Below are 19,697 nucleotides of genomic sequence, written 5' to 3' on the forward strand. Positions count from 1 at the left end.
ATGGAAGATGCGGTACAAAACGAACCCTTGGACTACCAAGGTGAAGGCCCGACGTCCCGCCAGGATCGGGTCAGTACTGAAGATACGACATACTTAGAAGACGAAGAAGAGTATGTCCAAGACGGTTATTACAAGGACGGCTGCTACTATGAGAAGGACCCAGAACTGGTCCAAGTAGCCGAAGAACTGGAGGTCACCAAAGCCAAGCTTGCTGAGCAGGAGCGCCTCTCCGAAAAAATGCAGCGCATGATGGAGCGCCTCCAAAGCAAGTTCGGAGACCTAGGCGACTCGGACGAGGACGCCTCTGTTTTAGGTGGTGCTGATGCCGCTATGCCGGATCCAGCCGCTGCTGGACCATCCAAAGCCGCCCCTAACAAGGGCAAAGAAAAAGTTGGAGAGCCTGTACGCGCTGACGCCCCTGCACCTCCTAAAGGCGTGAATCACCAGGCCGACTGCCCCCCCCGCGCGCAGAAGGTCTCTGGCGCTCCTAAGCCCAGACGTCCTTCAGCCCCAAGGGGGCACTCCGTGCCTAAAGGGCCCGGTGCTAAGACACCCAGGCCTAGGGGAAGGAACAACCGCCCCAGTGATTCCGTCAACCAGGATGGTCGGGCTGCGAACTCGCACTCCGAAGATAGCTGGTCCACGGTGGACCTAAGAAGAAGGTTGGAGGCCAAGTATGAAAAGGCCAAAGGAGAAAAGGCCCGGCCTCGCGGAGATGACCTCCGAAATCATATTAATGACAAGCTCCGGGGACGTGACCTCCCGGAGAGTGATACGAAGAGGCTCGAGGAACAGATTGCTGCCTTGACCAAGCTGGTCCGGAAGCAAAGTGGTGCCCTGTCAGACTCTGAGGAGGAAGACCCGGAACCATGTATTCGGAGGATCGCGGAAACGTCCCTCCCGGATAACTTCAAAATGCCTCACATAGAATTATATGATGGGAGGACAGACCCGCGTACCCACCTAGCTAAATACAACAAAATGATGCAAGTGGTGCGTGTCAGTGAGGACGCCAAATGCATGTGCTTCTCACTCACCCTTACCAAGTCCGCGGAGGACTGGTGGAAAAGATTAGCTCCCGGATCAATCCATAGTTGGAAGGAGCTACAGTCCGCGTTTAGGAGGCAGTTCATTGCTGCCCGCGACCACGACATGGAAGTTGGTTCCTTAACCAACATCAAGCAGCAACCCAATGAGAACCTAAAAGCTTTCATTCAGAGAATGATGGAAGCTGCTGCAAAGACCAAGGTCAGCAATGACATGAAGCTGATCGCCCTTCAATCGGGCCTTACTGTCGGCTCCCTGCTATGGGGGGAAATGCAAAGGAGACGGGCAGAAACGCTGTCCGAATTCATGTCAAAGGCTCAGGGAATCATCAACCTTGAGGATGCCTACCAGCAGGCCTTTGGCGTTCCCCCAGCTCCAACGCCTTCCGTGACTGCGCCGAGCTTTGCTTCGCAAGCTCCCGCACCAGCCCTCACGCTTCCAGGAGCCCAATTCACTCCAAGTGTATATGGGCCTTCCGCGTCTGCTCAGACGCCGAGTCAAACCCATTTCTCTGGGTACGGAGCTGTACAAACCGGATGTAGTATCGCTCCTGGCATGCCGCAGCCGCAAGCGGAAGCCCCAGAACGAAATTTGAGCCAATCGCGGAGCAAACGAAGCGGAAGAAACTCCAACCGGGGAGACCATTCAAAGAAGCCCCGGAAGGACTATGAGCCCAAGTTCACGGAATATACCAGTTTGATAGACTCGCGAGAGAATGTCTATCGGGCGACCTGTAATATGGTCAACTACAAGAAGCCCCCGAAAGTGTCTCACGGAGGAAGGCGTCCGCGAGACTCCAATAAAAGGTGTGAGTTCCACGGAGACGTGGGGCACACCACGAACGAGTGCCTTCAGCTGAAGGATGAGATCGAGTCCCTGGCAAGAGCGGGACACCTCGGTCAGTGGGTGAGGATACCCATTATCTATCCCGGACAGGGGGTAGTTCACGGAGCTGCATATTCCCCGGGACAGAGGGGGACCGCTAGCGCTCCTGGAGCCGGTCACCCCCAAGCTCCCGGGTCTCAGTTCCCAGCGCTTCCTGCTCCACCCGCTCCGGCACCAATTGCCTTGTTGGCTCCAGGACCGGGCAACCCATATCCGCCCGGCCTTGCTCCGCCACCCGTTGACGGACACGTAGCCACCATTTTCGGAGGACCGCACCTTGCCGGAAGCACCCGCAACTCCCAGAAGAGGTACTTGAGGGAGTTAGAACACACCGGGGAGATGTGCGCCTTGGTTCAATCACCTGCTCAACGTCCCCGATTGATGGACCTTCCCATCACCTTCACGGAGGACGACGCTCGACATGTGCACTTCCCCCACAACGATCCCCTCGTGGTGGAAGCCCAGATTGCCAATAAGAAGGTCTCACGGATCTTGGTCGATAACGGAAGCTCCGTAAACATCCTCTTCAAAGCGGCCTTCCATGCGATCGGATTAACCGAGACAGACCTGGCCCCATGCCCCATCCAGCTTCAAGGGTTCAATGGGGACGCACTCATGCCATTAGGCAAAATTCAACTTCCAGTCACCCTCAGAGGAGAAAGCGACGCTTGTGCTTTCAAGCACAGCACATTCGTGGTGGTCGACTGCCCCACGGCGTATAATGCCATCTTAGGCCGACCGGTCCTAATCGATTGTGGGGCCATAACCTCAATACGCCACTTATGCTTGAAGTTTCCATGCGACGATGGGCGTATTGGCACCCTCCGAGGAGACCAATGAAGTGCACGGAGCTGTTATAACGTCTCCGTCCGATCCGTCTACACGGTCCAGGAGACGTTTGCTGCCATTTCTTTGGCAGAAGAATTACCAGAAACTCTGGGTGCTCAGGAGGCATACTTTGACGAACTCGACCCAAGAGTGGGAATCGAGAAAGCAATAGAGCCGATGGAGGAAGTCGAAGAGGTGATCCTCAACCCGGGAGAACCCACCAAAGTCATTCAGGTGGGGAAAAACCTGCCATCGGCCATTCGAGGTAAAATCGTGGCCACTGTGAAGAATAATCAGGATATCCTGGCATGGTGCCACGCTGACATGACGGGGATTAATCCTAATGTTGCGTGCCACGCACTCAACATAGATCCATCTGCAACTCCAATTCGCCAAAAGAGGAGGCCGTTAGACCCAGTGAGGGCCGAAGCCGTCAAAGCTGAAGTGGACAAGTTGATGTCCATAGGCTTTCTCCGGGAGTCGCACTATCCCGTGTGGTTGGCCAACCCAGTTCTGGTCCCGAAACCCGATGGGTCCTGGAGAATGTGCATTGACTTCACGGACCTAAACAAGGCCTGCCCGAAAGATTGTTTCCCTCTTCCGCGAATCGATCAGATGGTAGACGCTACTTCCGGGTACGAAATCTTATCCTTCATGGATGCGTACTCCGGATACAACCAGATCAAGATGCATGTCGCGGACCAGGAACACACCAGCTTCCTCACGGACAAGGTTGTCTACTGTTACGTGGTCATGCCTTTTGGTTTGAAGAATGCTAGGGCGACGTACCAGCGTCTAGTAAACAGAATGTTCAAGGACCAACTGGGGAGGAACATGGAGGTGTACGTGGACGACATGTTGGTAAAGTCCAAGACCTCCGGGGACCACAGTGACGACCTTGAGGAAGCTTTCGCCGTGATCCGAAAGTACAGGATGAAACTGAATCCAACGAAATGTACTTTCGGGGTCTCGTCTGGGAAGTTCCTCGGTTTCATTGTCAGCTCCCGCGGAGTGGAAGCCAACCCTGAGAAAATAAAGGCATTCATAGATATGCCTTCCCCCCGGAAACATAAGGATGTCCAGAGCGTTACCGGAAGGATAGCTGCTCTCAGCCGCTTCGTATCCAAGGCCACTGACAAGTGTATCCCCTTCTTCAATGTGTTGCGAGGAAACAAGAAGTTCGAGTGGACCCCCGAATGCGAAGCAGCCTTCCAACACCTCAAAGAACATTTAACCCGGGCTCCCATTCTGTCCAAACCTGTCGACGGAGAGGCGTTGTTCTTGTACTTAGCTGTGACAGAGCACGCAGTGAGTGCCGCTCTTGTCCGGGAAGATGGTCGTATCCAGCTCCCTGTGTATTACGTAAGCAAGAGGTTATTGGACGCCGAGTCCAGATATTCAATGATCGAAAAACTCTCCCTCTGCTTGCTAATTGCTTCGCAGAAGCTGAGGCCATATTTCCAGGCGTACACCATCAAAGTACTCACCAATCACCCTCTCCGACAAGTCTTGCAAAAACCCGAATCTTCTGGCAGATTGCTTAAGTGGGCGATGGAACTGAGCCAGTTCGACATCCACTACCAACCACGTGTTTCCATAAAAGGTCAAGCTCTCGCGGACTTTATTGTGGAATGCTCGGGAATGAATGACCTCCCGGAAGATCCTGTCCCGGAACTTCCCACCTGGAAGGTCTATGTAGACGGAGCCTCAAATGAAAAAGGAGCTGGAGCAGGGGTCATCTTAATATCTCCCCAAGGGCACCAGCTCCAGAGCGCCATCCGTTTCGCGTTCCCAGCATCCAACAACGAGGCAGAACACGAAGCCATGATAGCTGGATTACGACTGGCCAGAGAAGTCGGAGCCCAAAAAATCGAAGTATACAGCGACTCCCTACTTGTGGTAAACCAAATATCCGGGGAATACCAGACGAAGGGCGAAAAAATGGCTGCCTACGTGTCTCTCTCCCGCGGCCTACTGCAGCATTTCAAAGGCTACCGAATCCGCCAGGTCCCCCGGGACCAGAACTCACTCGCGGACACGCTGGCCAAGCTTGCAACGGACCCGGAGATTGAACAGTATGGCCTAGTCCCCATCGGGCACTTAGAAGCCCCCAGTGCTGAGACACGAAGGATAAACGCCATCATCGACCATTCCCACTCCTGGATAGGACCCATCCTCAGATTTCTCACCACCGGAGAGCTCCCCACTGATAAAGCTGACGCAAGGAAGCTCCAATATCAAGCTCCCCGATACGTGGTTATGGATGGAAAGCTTTACCGCAGGGGGTTGTCCATACCCTTCCTTAGGTGTGTTGCCAGAACCGAAGTCAGCACCATCATCCATGAGGTTCACGGAGGCTTCTGCGGCGATCATACCTCCGGGCTGAGCCTCTCCAAAAAGATCCTTCGACAAGGGTACTTCTGGCCCACCATGAAGAAGGATTGTGTGGATTATGTCAGGAAATGTGAGCAGTGCCAGAGGTACGCCAAGGTTCCGCGAGCGCCGCCTACAGAAATTACCCTAATGACCAGCCCCTGGCCGTTCGCCGTTTGGGGCATTGACCTAGTAGGTTCCCTCCCAACTGGAAAGGGTGGAGTGAAGTATGCCATAGTCGCGGTAGACTACTTCACCAAATGGGCTGAAGCTGAACCTATGAACACGGTCACATCTAAAAAAGCACTGGACTTTGTAATCAGGAATATAGTGTGTCGTTTCGGGCTTCCACGAAAAATTGTGTCCGACAACGGAAAGCAATTTGACAGTGAACACTTCACGAACTTCTGTGCTTCGCATGGAATTATCAAAAGCTTTTCCGCAGTCGCCAGACCCCAGGCTAATGGGCAAGTGGAGGCTGTAAACAAAATATTAAAGACCACGTTGAAGAAAAAACTCCAAGCCTGCAAGGCTCACTGGCCGGAAGAACTTCCGCGAGTACTTTGGGCCTATCGCACAACAGAGAGAACTTCGACGGGGCACACGCCTTATTCCATGACCTTCGGTTGCGAGGCCGTTATCCCAGTAGAAACTATGATCCCCTCTCACAGGCAAGATACCTACGACCCCACCCAGAACCATGCCCTTCTCCAGGAGTCCTTGGACATGATCGAAGAGCTCCGGGAGCAATCGCAGGTCCAACTAAAAATGTACCAAGGCAAGATAGCCCGACACTTTAACACGAGAGTCAAGAGCCGTACATTCGAAGTTGGGGATCTTGTCCTACGGAGAGTGTTTCCTGCTACGCAGGATCCGGGAGTGGGAGTCCTCGGACCCAACTGGGAAGGCCCCTACGAAGTCCAAGAAAAAGTGGGCCATGGGACGTATCACTTAAAGAGACTCGATGGATCTAAAGTCCCGCGCGCCTGGAACGCGGAGCACCTCCGCCGTTACTACCAGTAGGCCCCGGACCATCTAGTCGAAAGTCCTTGGTGAAATTTACAAAAGTGAAAAATGTGGAAATAATCCTCCCTGTTGTAAACTCACACCTAGCAGGCTAATTTAATGAAACACGGAGAGATTTACTCCGCTTTTACTGCACTTTTTATCCCTGTGTTCAAAGCTGCGTTTTAAAGTGACCACGCGGTCCGGAGACGTCCGGACCCCACGCTCACTTGGGGGGGTATACATGGCTAAGGCATAGCCATACGCCCCTTGAACAAAACGTACACAGAACACCACTTATGTGCTAGCATTGTGTTTGAAATTTTTAAATAGTTTGAAATGTTTAAATTGTTAAGCTTAGGTTTATTTGTTGCCATGAACATGCTTGCATTACGTGTCATATGTGCATTATGTGCTTATGTGAAAATTGCCATGGAAATGCCTGCCATTATGTATCATGAAAATTATCTCCTGTGTAGCCCAGCAATGGACAGGACTGGGGGTTGAGGCACGTTCATAGAGCTACGCCAAAACACCCCCAACTCCCTGACAAGTCCTTTGCAGAATACTCTGCGATCGCTGTAGAGCATTGCTTCACAAGCTCCAGCTCCGGGTCTTGCAAGGCGAAAGATGGCAAGATCCGCGATCGCTGTAGAGCTCTACTTCGCAAGCTCCAGCTCCGGGTCCCGCAAGGCGAAAAATGGCAAGATCCGCGATCGCTGTAGAGCTTTGCTTCGCAAGCTCCAGCTCCGGGTCCCGCAAGGCGAAAAATGGCAAGATCCGTGATCACTGTAGAGCTCTGCTTCGCAAGCTCCAGCTCCGGGTCCCGCAAGGCGAAAGATGGCAAGATTCGCGATCGCTGTAGAGCTCTGCTTCGCAAGCTCCAGCTCCGGGTCCCGCAAGGCAAAAGATGGCAAGATCCGCGATCGCTGTAGAGCTTTGCTTCGCAAGCTCCAGCTCCGGGTCCCGCAAGGCGAAAAATGGCAAGATCTGTGATCACTGTAGAGCTCTGCTTCGCAAGCTCCAGCTCCGGGTCCCGCAAGGCGAAGGATGGCAAGATCCGCGACCGTTGTAAGCCTTGCTTCGCAGGCTCCAGCTCCGGATCTCACAAAATAATGCATGGCGAGTTCCTCGACCATTGCAAGTTTCAGCTCCAGGAGCAGACATGGTCGATCCCCCACTCACAGCAGGCCTTGCTTCGCAAAGCCCCTGCTCCGGGATCACACCTGGTGGGCGTGGCGATTTCCCCGACAGCAACGAGCCTTGCCTCGCAGGGCTCCATGTCAGGTCCCTGAAGTCAGCCACCATGAGGTTCGCAACAACAGTTAGTTTTGCTTCGCAAAGATCTAACCTTAAGTCTAGCGACGCTCACCAAAAGAACTCCCGTTCCAAACAATGGAACGGCTCACCGTAGCAATCCCAGCGAACAGTTTAACTACAAGTCCCGGGATTGGCTATTTGCCTTAGGAAAGCTAAAATACGGTGAAAGGAGCCTGGCCGTTGGAACCAGGAAACCTTCGTAACCTAGAAACTACGTGGGAAAAGACATCATCCGTTAGAGCTTCAAGTGGGAAGTACATAGGTTTTGGCCGTTGGAACCAAAACCTCATGCGCCCCTACCACAGTTTCTACCGTATAAAAGTCTACCCTAAGCGCAAAGGTAAATAAAGAACTCGGCAGAAAAGAAAAGAGAATGCTATAATTATGGCAAATATGTCCGCAATGAAAAACTCAAAATGAAAAATAATTAAAGATAAAACCCCTTCAAGCATTGGGGGTAGCTGCAGCTTCCACGACCGCGGCTTCGGGGGCATCGGCTTCAGCTGAGGCTGGCGGAGTCGGCTCATTGGAAGGTTCAGAGGTCCCCGCCTCTCCGGGATCTCCCGCCTCAGGGGCTCCAGCACGTTCGTCAATATTGAAAGTTTGGACGTACGCCTCTGGGCCTTGATCCCACACGAGTAGCTTCTCCCTCATGGCTTCGGCATCATCTCCCAGATAGCCTAATACCTCCGGGTTCACTTTCCAGAGTTGATGCATGAGGACCACATGCGATATATTAATCGTCCTGTTCAGTATCACCTCAGCATCCTCCTTCTCCTTCAAGCGCTCCGCCTCGGAGGTTGCCAGCTGTGCCTCCGCGACAGTTAGTTGAGCCCTCAATTTTTCCATTTCGGCCTTGGAGGCATCCCGCTCCCCCTTAAGAGAATCAATCTCCTTGCGCTGCTCCCTATTTTGGTTCAGCACGGATTGCTTCTCGGTCACATGCCCCCTGGCAGTGAATTGCAAGGCCCCGATCTCTTTATCCTTCTCGGCGAGCCCCAACTGCAGCATAGACACGAGATCCCTGCTCCTCTTATGGAGTTGCTCCTCCTCGTGCAGCTTACTCGAAAGAGTGGAATATTCCTCTTGCTGCTTAAGGAGGAGATCATTTTTTGATTGCAAGCGAGCTTCCAAGGTGTCCTCTCCACCTTGGCTTGGGACAGCTCTTCCCGGAGCTTGGAGTTTTCGGCCTTCATCCCATCCGACCGCTGTCTAAACTCATTCTCTGCCTTGGCCCGGTACTCTTGATATTTGGCAAGATATTTCTTGTCCGCCTCTTCCTCAGCCGTGCGCCGGGCCTGATCAATCTTCTCCGAGGCCCCCAAGGCCTGTTGGGCCAGTTTCTGCTTCTCCGCCTCCAATGCCTGGCGAGCCAGCTGGCTCTCCTCCAGCTGAACCAGAACTGCACCAACCTCCCGGAACGAGCGTTCCGCGATCATAGAGGCCTGCAAGGAAAGACAACAGAATGAGTTAAGCCGGACCAAAAGACAGATGATCCCAAAACACAACAACTGACGGCTTACCCCGGACAGTTGCTACTTCACAGCGTGTGTCAGCAACAGTGGATCCTTACTGCTACTGATGGCCCATTTCTCAGAATTGAGCTCGCACAAGCTCAGGGCCATGTCCTCCATCATCTCAGCTCCGAACGGCGCCAATGCACGTCCGAGCCTAGGCACCAGCCTCTTCTCCAAGGCTGGGCCATCCAAAACCGCTCCGGCCGGGTGAAGGGATCTCACCCCTTCGGCCAGCTCAGCTCTCTTCACGGCAGACAAGTTATCTGCCCTTCCCTGAGTAACAGCCTTCTCCGCCTCTAACCGCCTCTTCAAAAAACTATCGGCCCGTCTTACACCCTCCAGGAGGGCAGCGGGGAAACTGGTTGGCTTCCGAGGGAAGTGGAATTTCAGGCCAGGCAGAGGAAGGTTTGTTGGCTGAGAAGAAGGAGACCCCGAAAGGGTGGACTCCCTTTGGGCTGGAGGAGGAGGCAGACGGGGTATTAAAGCCCCGGTCTGTTGCTTTTGCTGCTGCGGCAGCGGAAGTAATTGCCCTTGTTGCTGCTGCTGGTTTGGATGTTGTGGTTGCTGCAGCTGTGACGTTGGTGATTGTCTCTGTTGTTCTTGTTGCTGTTGTTGTTGCAGTTGTGCTTGCTGTCGTTGCTGTTGTTGTTGCCTTCGACCAGGAGAAGAGTGTCTAAGGCGTTTCTTCTTAGCACCCTCAGCATCTTCTCCGGGACGCTTGCTCACCCCAGTTGTCTTCACGGGGAACACAAGCCCTTCCCCGTCGCTGCTGCTACTCGAGACCATCATGGTCTTGGAAGGCCCGTCGGCAGGAGACTTCTCTACCCTCGGAGACACTTGCGCCTCGCCACTTGTCTTCTTGGGCGAGGCAGTTTTACCTCCCCTACCAGCCTTGGTCTTCCGTCCTTTCCCCGTGGACGGGTCTTGGCTAGTGGCAGCCTTCTTAATGAGCAAAGTAACCCTCCCCAACATCTTGGCTTCTGGATACTCTGCAAGAAACGTACAAAGCAAGGTTAACGAACCAACAAGCAATGAGAAAGAAGATAAGCGGAAGACAAGACAATCAACAAAAAAGCACAAGCAAGCTCGCCAGCAGGGAACAAGAAACAAGAAAAAGAAAAGTTTGAAAGGGACGACCATGCACGAGAAACGTGGATGGCCTTCCCCGAGCAAAACAAAACATCGCTTCCTGCTCCAGGAAGCTCTCGTACTCCTTGAAGTCCGGGAATGACATGCTGAGGGAAGAAGGGTCAACCATGATGACACCTTCTGGCAGACTACCGTCACTCAGACACCCGAGGAGCTCATCTACCCTATCGCAATATCTGTCGAAGGGTATCCTACGCGGATCTAGCCTAAGGAAACGGGGATCAAACCCCACTTGAGAGGTCCGAGAAACCTCAGACAGGCTGGGGGTGTGGATCAATCGAAAACTAGTCTTACCTCTCCCGGAGGTACTAACCCCCGGAGCCCCTTCGTTAGGGTAAGCCGCGGCGTGGCGAGCCTCGATCTCCTCTTCCTCCGGCTGGGGGTCGGGGAACCTCTCCGCCCAACTAGGAGATAAAGTATTTTCGTCCCGGGCTGCTTGGGTGATCACCTTGGACAGCTCCAGGGCAATCTGCTCCCGGATGTCAGCTGACACCTGACTTTGCCCCCTGCCACTCACTGGCTCGATGTTTTGGAAAGAGGCGAGTAGCCCATACTCCCTCAAAGATTCGGAGGTCACAAGTCCCTCCACTTTCAACTCTTCCTCAGAAAGCCCTTCGTAGAACTTGGACCTCCTTATCATCTCCGCGCAGCGAGGTGTCCGCGGAACGACTTCTGCAAAATTCAAATACAAGCGTTAGAGATCCTACCAAAAGGCAAATCAAACGCAAAGAAACAAAGTTGAAAAGGAGAGGAGGGAGCACTTACCAGGGATTTTGAAGTCCAAAGATAGGGCTGGCACCCTCTTCAGCGGAAAGCCAGTCGTCAGGAACCAGTATTCCCGGAGGTCTGGAACCCTCGCGGTATGACAGGTGGGGCACATCACGTCCGGGTGCCTTTCCAGCCTGTAAAACCCCACCTTGTCTGAATGACCCCTCATAGGCTGAGACTTCAACCCGTAGAAGTACAGCACCTCCTCCGGGGTAGGAGCTTCCAGTTTCCGGGACTTGCAAAAGATGAACCACCCTGCTAGGAGCTTGTAGCTGGGAGGAATCAACTGGAAGGGGGCAATCCCCGCCTTCACACAGAAATTAGCAAAGTAACTCCTTAGGGGCAAGTGCGCCCCACACACTATGTGTGCCCAGCTCCAGGCACCAAAGCCCTCGTGACTCTGGCTAGCCGACTCGCCCAACACCGACAGACGGTGCCACATCAGACCTGGGATGTTCTTCAGGCCTTCCTCGGAGGAATACAGCTCCAGCATGCCATAATTCCTGAAAAGGTTCAGCTTTTGGTCCATCTCCCAGATTGAACTATTGGAAGTCGGTGGGCTAGCCGCGACCACTTTCGCCTTTCCTTTCCCCTTTGCACCAGCGACAGGGGAACCCTTCTCCTGGGCAGAATCAGCCTCCCCCACAGCAAGGCATTGTTCCTTTGAGATGTTCGTCACTGGACAAAAGAAAGAAAGAAGAAAACACTCTAAGCAGTCAGCACCCTTGTCATACCCTAGTGGTATCAAAGGCGTCGGGGAGACCCTCCCCGAAAACTGCTTGGAGAGGCTCCCACCGAGCTTACCGAGGGATTGGCACCATGCCACCCGAAGGGCAGCAAGGAACCAGACTCAGACTCCGAGCCTAAGCCCACCAAAAGAAGTGTTTTTCCAGAGAAAGACACCCTAAAGGCGTTCATGCTTATGCCCTAAAACAGCAAAACAAGGAACGACTTTCCAAACGCAAATCGCCAAAGCATGCAAAAAAGGCTACTTATCGACTCACATCAATCACATGCCTACCAAAGCCCTATTCACGCATGCACATAAGCGATAATGGCAGAAACCTCTACTCTAACAACTACCAACAACCTAAGGTTCGGGAGGAAAGAGCAAAGTAGAAATACTTACTGATATTCGGGTAGTTGGAGGTTGAAGGAGTAACTGGATCACTGCACAGCACGATCGCGAGAAGTAAAAGCTGCAAAGACGAACGGCGATTCAAACCAGGAACTTCGACGAATAAACCCACTGCCAAATCAAAAGAAAAGTTTCCAGATCCTTACCAAAAGAAGTGGCAAGTTCGGAGGAACGGAAGCTGGGAAGCCTGAGAGTTCGAAGGTTTGGAAATCTGAAAATCCGAAAGATAGAGAATTTGAAAGCGTAAAGAGGAAGAAAGGTCTTTTCCCTCGTATTTTATAGCAGGGAAGAAGTCGTTTTGAATTCCTCAAATGGACGGTCCCGATCTTCCCATTCCGTGTGCATCAGATCCAACGGCTGGAGATGAAGCGACGATCCTATTTATGACTCCTCGGATGGGAATAAAGTATTTATTTCCCATCATTACACCACCTCGGGCCCGGAGTACCATTAAAAACCGTCAAATCATTACTCAGATGACTGACGCACGCATACTCAACCAGTCGCCTCACGCACACGTCTTGGTCGCAGAACCATTCCTAGAATGACACGTGGTCCTTGCCGCACTTGAGTACTTGAGTTCAAACAGAAGAAATTCCCTTTCTTTTCCATACTAACACTCAGGCGGGAAAAAGGAACCCTTCCGGGAACACAGAAGGTGGCCCCTCGCCTAATCTAAGAGACCGAAATACCCGGAGGACTGTACAAGCTCCCGGATCTCTCAAAGCTCCGTGACCTTGGGGGGTAAATGTTATCCAGATTTCCGGATAGCGTTTAGATTGATGGCCTCGGGGAAGCAGAATTATCGATGTCTTTCACGGTAGGTGACCAGAGCTCGCGGATGGACAGAAAGGCTTCGCCTCTCCCGTTTAGTGTCCGGATTACTCTTCCAAGCAAACACAACACAGAAACTCGTCAACTCTCCCGGACTCCCGAAGGGGTATCCTTCGGGGAAGCCCCTTCCAGGAGAAGCTCTTCGAGTGGTCTCCGCGGAAACAGTTCCGTGCCTCGGACGGAACAAAACCAAACAGTCGAGTCCTGGAGGAGGCATATTTGGAATGATATCCACCTGACACAGGATCCCGCCTGACACGCCCGTCAGGTCAAAGCCGCGCACATCCCAGCACGCCTAAGGGTACCTTTTCGCCTACTGTTCCGCTGACAACTTGGAAAAGACGGCTGACTTTGTGTGTTCCCCATACTTTCACGTAAATATACCCACATAGAGTCTTGTAGCCATGCTACTACAGTAATTGTATCCCTATTTATGGCCGGTGTAATTAAGACTCATGTACGTAGAGAAAAACCCTAATCCGAAACCCTAGCTATAAAGACCCCTTCATTTTACAAGAAGAGGGACGGCCAACAGATCACATAGCAAAAACTCTACAAAAATCTCTCTAGCTTCATCTTCTTCAAGAGAACCCGAGAGAAACACTGTGAGTGTGTGAAGTTCTTGTACACCAGCCATCTTACTGTAGTCCTTTCCAAGTATAATAACATCGACTCGTGGACTAGGGCTTGTTAACGCCTGAACCACGTAAAAACACTGTTTGTTAGTTATATTTCAGCACTTTTACAGTTCTTATCTTTTTATTATTCTGTTTGTATTCATTTCCGAAAAACTCGGTAAACAATTCTATATATGAATGTATTAATATGGGATTTCTATTAATTATGGATAAAAATTCAGCATAGGAAAACTGCCATGATAACAAATCTTTTTTTTTAACCATTAATCATCTTGCCACCAACCCATTTTTGCTAATAGAATTTATCCCCACACTTTTGACATTATCTTCAAATAGTCCCTAAATGAAAAAATTAGTCTTATTTTACCCTTAACTATTCTTAAAATGAATTTACTCCCTAAATTTTTTGTTTATCATTAAATAACATACATTGATAAGGTTATTTTATTTTTATCCTTAAATTTAACTTTTCTTATGAATTTAATTTTTCGGTCTTGACTTATTATATTCAAGTATTATTTAAATATTAAAAAATATTATTTATTTATTAGGCCTTACAAATATGCTATTGAGAACTTTTTATACGAAAATATGACCAAGTGAAATTGAATAAAAATATGAAACATATTAAACTAATTATAATTTTAATTTACCTTAAAAAATTAAATTATTAAATAACCAAATAAATAATATAAAATTTTGTAAGTTGCTTAATTTTTTTAATTCTTATTTTTATAATTAAGGTATACATTTGTTTTGAAAAAAATAAATAAATAACACAAAATCATAACAAAGCTATATAAAATTGAAAATTCTTTTAGTTTTTTCCAATCAACATTTTCCCATTTTTTTTACTTAAAGCTAACAGATACATTAATAACATTATTATAAATATTTTATCTTTATTCAATTTTTTCTAACCATTTAATCAAATATATAATCCAACAAAAAATTACATAATCAACTCCTAAAAATAAAATCAATTGCTTGGTTAAATTTATAATGAAACTACAATTTAGGGGTGTAAAATTGAAATAAATTTATCATGTATTTGACATTTAATGATAAACATAATGTTTGAGGGTAAACTCCTACTAAAAGAAGTAGTTACAGAGGTAAAATATGACTAATTTTGTCATTTATGGGCATTTGAAAACAATGTCAAAAGTAAAGGGACAAATTCATAGTCAGTGGGCAAAATGACTAATTGTTGTTATTTTTTAGTGGGGCTCTCAATTTTTTTTTAAAAAAAAAAACTAAACATTTAACAGAAATGGTACGTAAGCCCCATTACATACTACTTGCTCGAAAAACAGGTAAAATATGATGCCAACAAGTAAGATATATATAAGAATTACAAATCCTTGTCCTTGGATGAGTTTCGAGGCAGTCTGCTAAAGACATTCTCATCGACTATTTTATAATGCTTAGACAACTGTTTTTGAATAATTCCACAATATCTATCAACACGTTCATCATTTTTGCTGTATAACGCTGGAACCGTAATCAATAAGATGGTTCCTGCCACCATTAAAACAAACATCGTTATAAACACAACACACCACAACATCACATCATATTATATTTAATAATATGCAGCAAATACAAGCATATATCCTAGCACTAAGGAGTATCAAGCAATAACGTACAGTCACAACACACATATCATTCACAAGGAATGTAATACATACCGATATATGCAATTGTGAAGAAGGAGAAGAAGCTGCCAATGACAGACAAGAGCCACAAATAGACCACCACCTGTCAAATTTACAATAAACGTAAACGTATAAGACACTCATCTCTTTCTGAACTATAGATTACAGCAAAGGTTGATCCGCCTCAAAATTTTATGTTTGGAGCTCAACCCTTCATAATAAGCTCCTGCAACTGCTAGTTAACACAAATTTTTGGCGGATCAGTCAATTTCTCAAGGTTTTTCATCAAATTTAGAAAATAGAAATGGTAAATACCTTTTTGTAACCCTCAGACTAGACATAACAAGCCTCCTACTCCATCTAGTTGACACTCAGCGGATCAGTTTCTCATAGTCCTCCAGTCATATGTGCCTATACTCTCCGGCATGGACACCCCCAGCCATGCCAGAATAAGTAATACTATTTCTGTCATTCATAGTTGACTTCATGGATCTCTAGCCGACCAGGCTAAGAAAAATTTGGAAGGTTGCGCGGAGATTGACGTATGGGAAGTGAAAGAAAGGAAACGGAAGGAAAGAGACGTTGGTAGGGAATTTATATGACTTGAGTTTCAGAGCTTCAGCTCAGAAGGGGACCAGGCTCTATGATTCCTGGGCTGCTTGTATTTTCTCTGTTATTCAAGAAGTTGCTTATCTTCCCTATCTAGTCCTCTGGGTCAATACCATTTTTCCCTCTCTCACCGTTTTTGAGTGAAAGTTTATACCAAACAAGCACTAATTTGACCCGCTAATGCCTGTATAGTACACGTCTAAATGGTGACAAACTTACAGCAAAACAGGCAGATGAATTCAGGGATACTAGAATTGATACTATAATACCACAAGTAGATGACTACAAGATTTCTAGAATTGGTTCTGTCAAGCAAACAAAAACTAACCTTGAAGAAAAGTCTAAAATCTTTGCCAAGGGTAATATCATGAGCCATTAGCAACAAATTGTTGATTTTTACACGAAATGAAGCTGCAGCATTGTTAACCATTTCCTCTGACAATACTAGCTCTGGTAAGGTGTACAGTTGTCTGTTCGTTGAAAGAAAAGAAAGACACTAATTAAATGATCACAAACAACACTTTCAAAGAAAAATTATTGGAATGAGACCCCATTGAAGTGTTTATAAGAGCAGATAGTGAGGAACACATCCTTACTTGTTTCTAAGAGCAGCATAGTTGGCACGTAGAAATAACAGTACGATCAAAATGAGCAAAACATCTGAACAAATTGACAAGAATGATAGTCCGGACCGTTCGAAAAGGACCCAAGCAACAGTTGCAACAACAATGACACCAAAAGAAACATGTCGTCGTTTCCACAATAGAACATCAGCAGCTAAAATGGGCAGGAGGCATAAAGAAAGACCAACTATAAGTAAAAAAAAAAAAAAAAAACCTTGAAAAGGTAGTGTGATTGTATTCTCTATATATTAAACTAGGCTATAATTTTGGCAATTAATCATCTGGGCCAGTGTGAATATTACAGTATAATCATTTAAGATGATTGAAAAACCATAAACAAACATTAAATTGCATTAATCGACCAAAAGAAAGTCCACAAACATAACTCCCCATAATTGTTTTTTCTTATTCAGGAAAACCCAAAATGAAAAAAAAAAAAACCAGAATCCCAAGAGTGACGAAAGCCTCAAAAAAGAAAACAACTGAGACAATTTCTTCTGTTATCTTACCCACAGAGTGGTAAACTGAGGCTTGGCCTAAGGTTGAAGAAGGAGAAGAAGAAAAAGGGTAAGGGGTCGCTTTCCTTCCATCGCCGTCTCCATCTCCTTCTGTGTTGAGTTTTTCTTGTGAATTTTCCATGATCAACCCAAGTTCCCGAATTGCAGATGTTGAATAGAGGGATTTTCCAAGACTGTTGACAAATTGAAATAAACAATCAGAATCATTCGAATTTGGTAATTGGAATGGGATCCACAGTAGTTTTTTTTTTTTGGAATGGGATCCACAATTGCACCTGCGTTTTCTATGAGACGACAACGTTGAAAGTTAAAACGACGGAACTAGCTTCAACGTTCTGCTGTCGTTTTAGATGAATGAGCCATTATTTTGGGCTGGAATGGAAGCAAGGCCCAATCAGGAGGACAATGTGGGCTTTTACAAGGTCCGGGGTAGCATGTGGAATTTACCAAAATTATGCATCAAAACGTAGAGCCTCCCATGAAATAAATTTGATTGAAGGAGGAAATTATATTTTATATGAGATTTTTAATAGAGTATGCAAAAATATGATTTCTTTTCAAAAAAAAGTTAATCTATGGCTTTTTTTTTAAGATTTTTCACTTTTATGGGTTTATTTTCCCATATTTTTGTATAAAAGTTGGTTAATGCCATAGTTTACTCTTACTCAAGTTTTATTAATTTGGAAGGGTATATTTGTAATTTGCTTATTATTTTTTTAGCTTATTTATTTTTCTATATTATTTTTATATAACAAGCTTATATTACATTTTTCTTTGGTTGTTTTGCAATTTTTTTGTTTGTGATATAAATTGTGTTTATTATTTTTTCATTTATTATAAACATTTTTTCCTTATTTTTATATTGTATGTTTATTTTTTCAAATCATGTGTAAGGTAATCACTTACTTGATTGATCTTTGACAATTATGTAAAAAAAATCCTAGAGCTAGGTTAAATAACATGTACCAGGAGGAGTAACCAGTTACCCTGAGAGGAGTAACATTCTGCCATAAGAGCGGTGATAGGTTACTCATATTAAATATGAAAAGAAACATCAACTTTGAATGAAAAAAAGGAAGAACACTTCACTAAAAAAATGAAGAAGTAACTATAATTTTAGTAACATAGGTAACCAGTTACCATAAAGAACCAAAAAATATACACATAGATCATAACATGAAGGTAACCAGTTACCCCTAGAAATATACACACAAAAAACGTAAATGTAACCAGTTACCCCCAGAAATATACACACAAAGAACGGGAAGGTAACAAGTTTCCACAAATTTGAAAATAGAAAAAAAAAATCAGATCCACCCCCGGTCCCTTCTCTCCCATCTTCTTCATATAATTTTTTTTCTAGATTTGAATATTCTCATCAGGGTAACTAGTTACCCATTCATGTTTTCATTTTTTTATTAGTTTTTTTTTTTTCCAAATTTTGGTGTTCCTATAAGGGTTACAGTAAAAAGAAAATGCTGAAAAAATTGATTTGAATTTTTTTACCTATAGTGGAAAAAAACTATAAAAAATTACAATAATAAAAGATAATAAATAAATAAAATATTAAAATAATAATGTAATGTTAAAATATGTGTGAAAAAATGGGAAAAAAGAATATGGAATAAGAAAAGAATAAGTATAAAAAGGAAGAAAAAAGAAGGAAAAAAAACTAAAAATATATGAAGAAAAAAAACAAAACAAAAGAGATGATGAAGGAAAAAAAAAAGATGAATGAATAAAAATGAAAAGATGAAGAAGAAAGATGATGAAAAAATGGAAAGAAAAAAAATTATGAATGAAAAAAATGAAAAAAAACTGAAAAAATATATATAAAAAAAAAAACAATACAAATGAAATAAAAAAAAATAGATAAATGAATAAAAATGAAAAAGTATAAAAAGAAGAAGAATGGCAAAATAGAAATAAAAAAAATGATAAAGGAAAGAAATGGTAGAAAAAAAAAAGAAAAAATGGAAGAACAAATAAGTAAGAAAAAAAATAAAGAAAAAATAATTGAAAAATGAAGGAAAAAATAAAAAAAAATTGAAAAAACTAAAATAAAATCACCTTCAAAATTAAAGAAAATATAACTATGACAAAAAAAATGTGGCATTTCTATATTTTAGTTAGCTACTAATTGTGTTTCTCATACTTTAATTTTGTCTTTAATAAATTTTCTCGTACAAATTAAGAAAATTATAATTCTCATATTTTTACACATTAATAATATAAAAGCTATATTTTTTAAAAATCCTCTTAAATAAAATTATCGCATTAGTTAATGTAATTTTTTAGTACATAATTTTAATTGACCTATATTACTCTTTTTCATATATAAACAAAACAAGGATATACATTATTTTTATACGGTTTTCCAAATTTTTTTTTTTACAAAAATCGTGCAACATGGCATTTTTAACAAAAAAAGAAATACGTACACACATATATTTCTGCATATATGTGTATGGGTACTGATTGATAAGCTAAAAAATATTCCTTTATAATAGGACATTGATGCTAAAATTGAAAACAATAATTAAACAACATTAAAGAAAATTAAAACAACAAACAATAGTAAGACGATTAACTAACAACACAACATAAACATAAAATAAACAACAAAACAAATACTAAAAATAACATAACAACAAAAACTAAGACAATAAGACATTGACATCTCTAACAAGATTTTATTCATTAATAATAGCACCACCATTACCACCAGCTATCCTATTTTTTGTACGTGTATATATATATAGAGAACAAATATGCTAAATTGTTATA

General features: G+C 45.3%; 1 protein-coding gene across 1 annotated transcript; it reads right to left on the reverse strand.

Annotated features, from left to right (window-relative positions):
* Positions 1-14,686: 14,686 nt before the first annotated feature.
* Positions 14,687-17,178, reverse strand: LOC133798230 (reticulon-like protein B16). The gene is made up of 5 exons (XM_062236450.1): positions 16,902-17,178; positions 16,366-16,546; positions 16,098-16,239; positions 15,194-15,263; positions 14,687-15,023 (listed from the first exon to the last, which is right to left on the reverse strand). Exons 1-5 carry the CDS (start codon positions 17,029-17,031, stop codon positions 14,857-14,859), a joined length of 690 nt encoding a protein of 229 aa, XP_062092434.1. The 5' UTR covers positions 17,032-17,178; the 3' UTR covers positions 14,687-14,856.
* Between the last annotated feature and the right edge of the window lie 2,519 nt (positions 17,179-19,697).

The sequence above is a fragment of the Humulus lupulus genome, chromosome 8 (genome assembly GCF_963169125.1).
Source record: "Humulus lupulus chromosome 8, drHumLupu1.1, whole genome shotgun sequence".
In the NCBI taxonomy this organism is placed as follows: domain Eukaryota; kingdom Viridiplantae; phylum Streptophyta; class Magnoliopsida; order Rosales; family Cannabaceae; genus Humulus; species Humulus lupulus.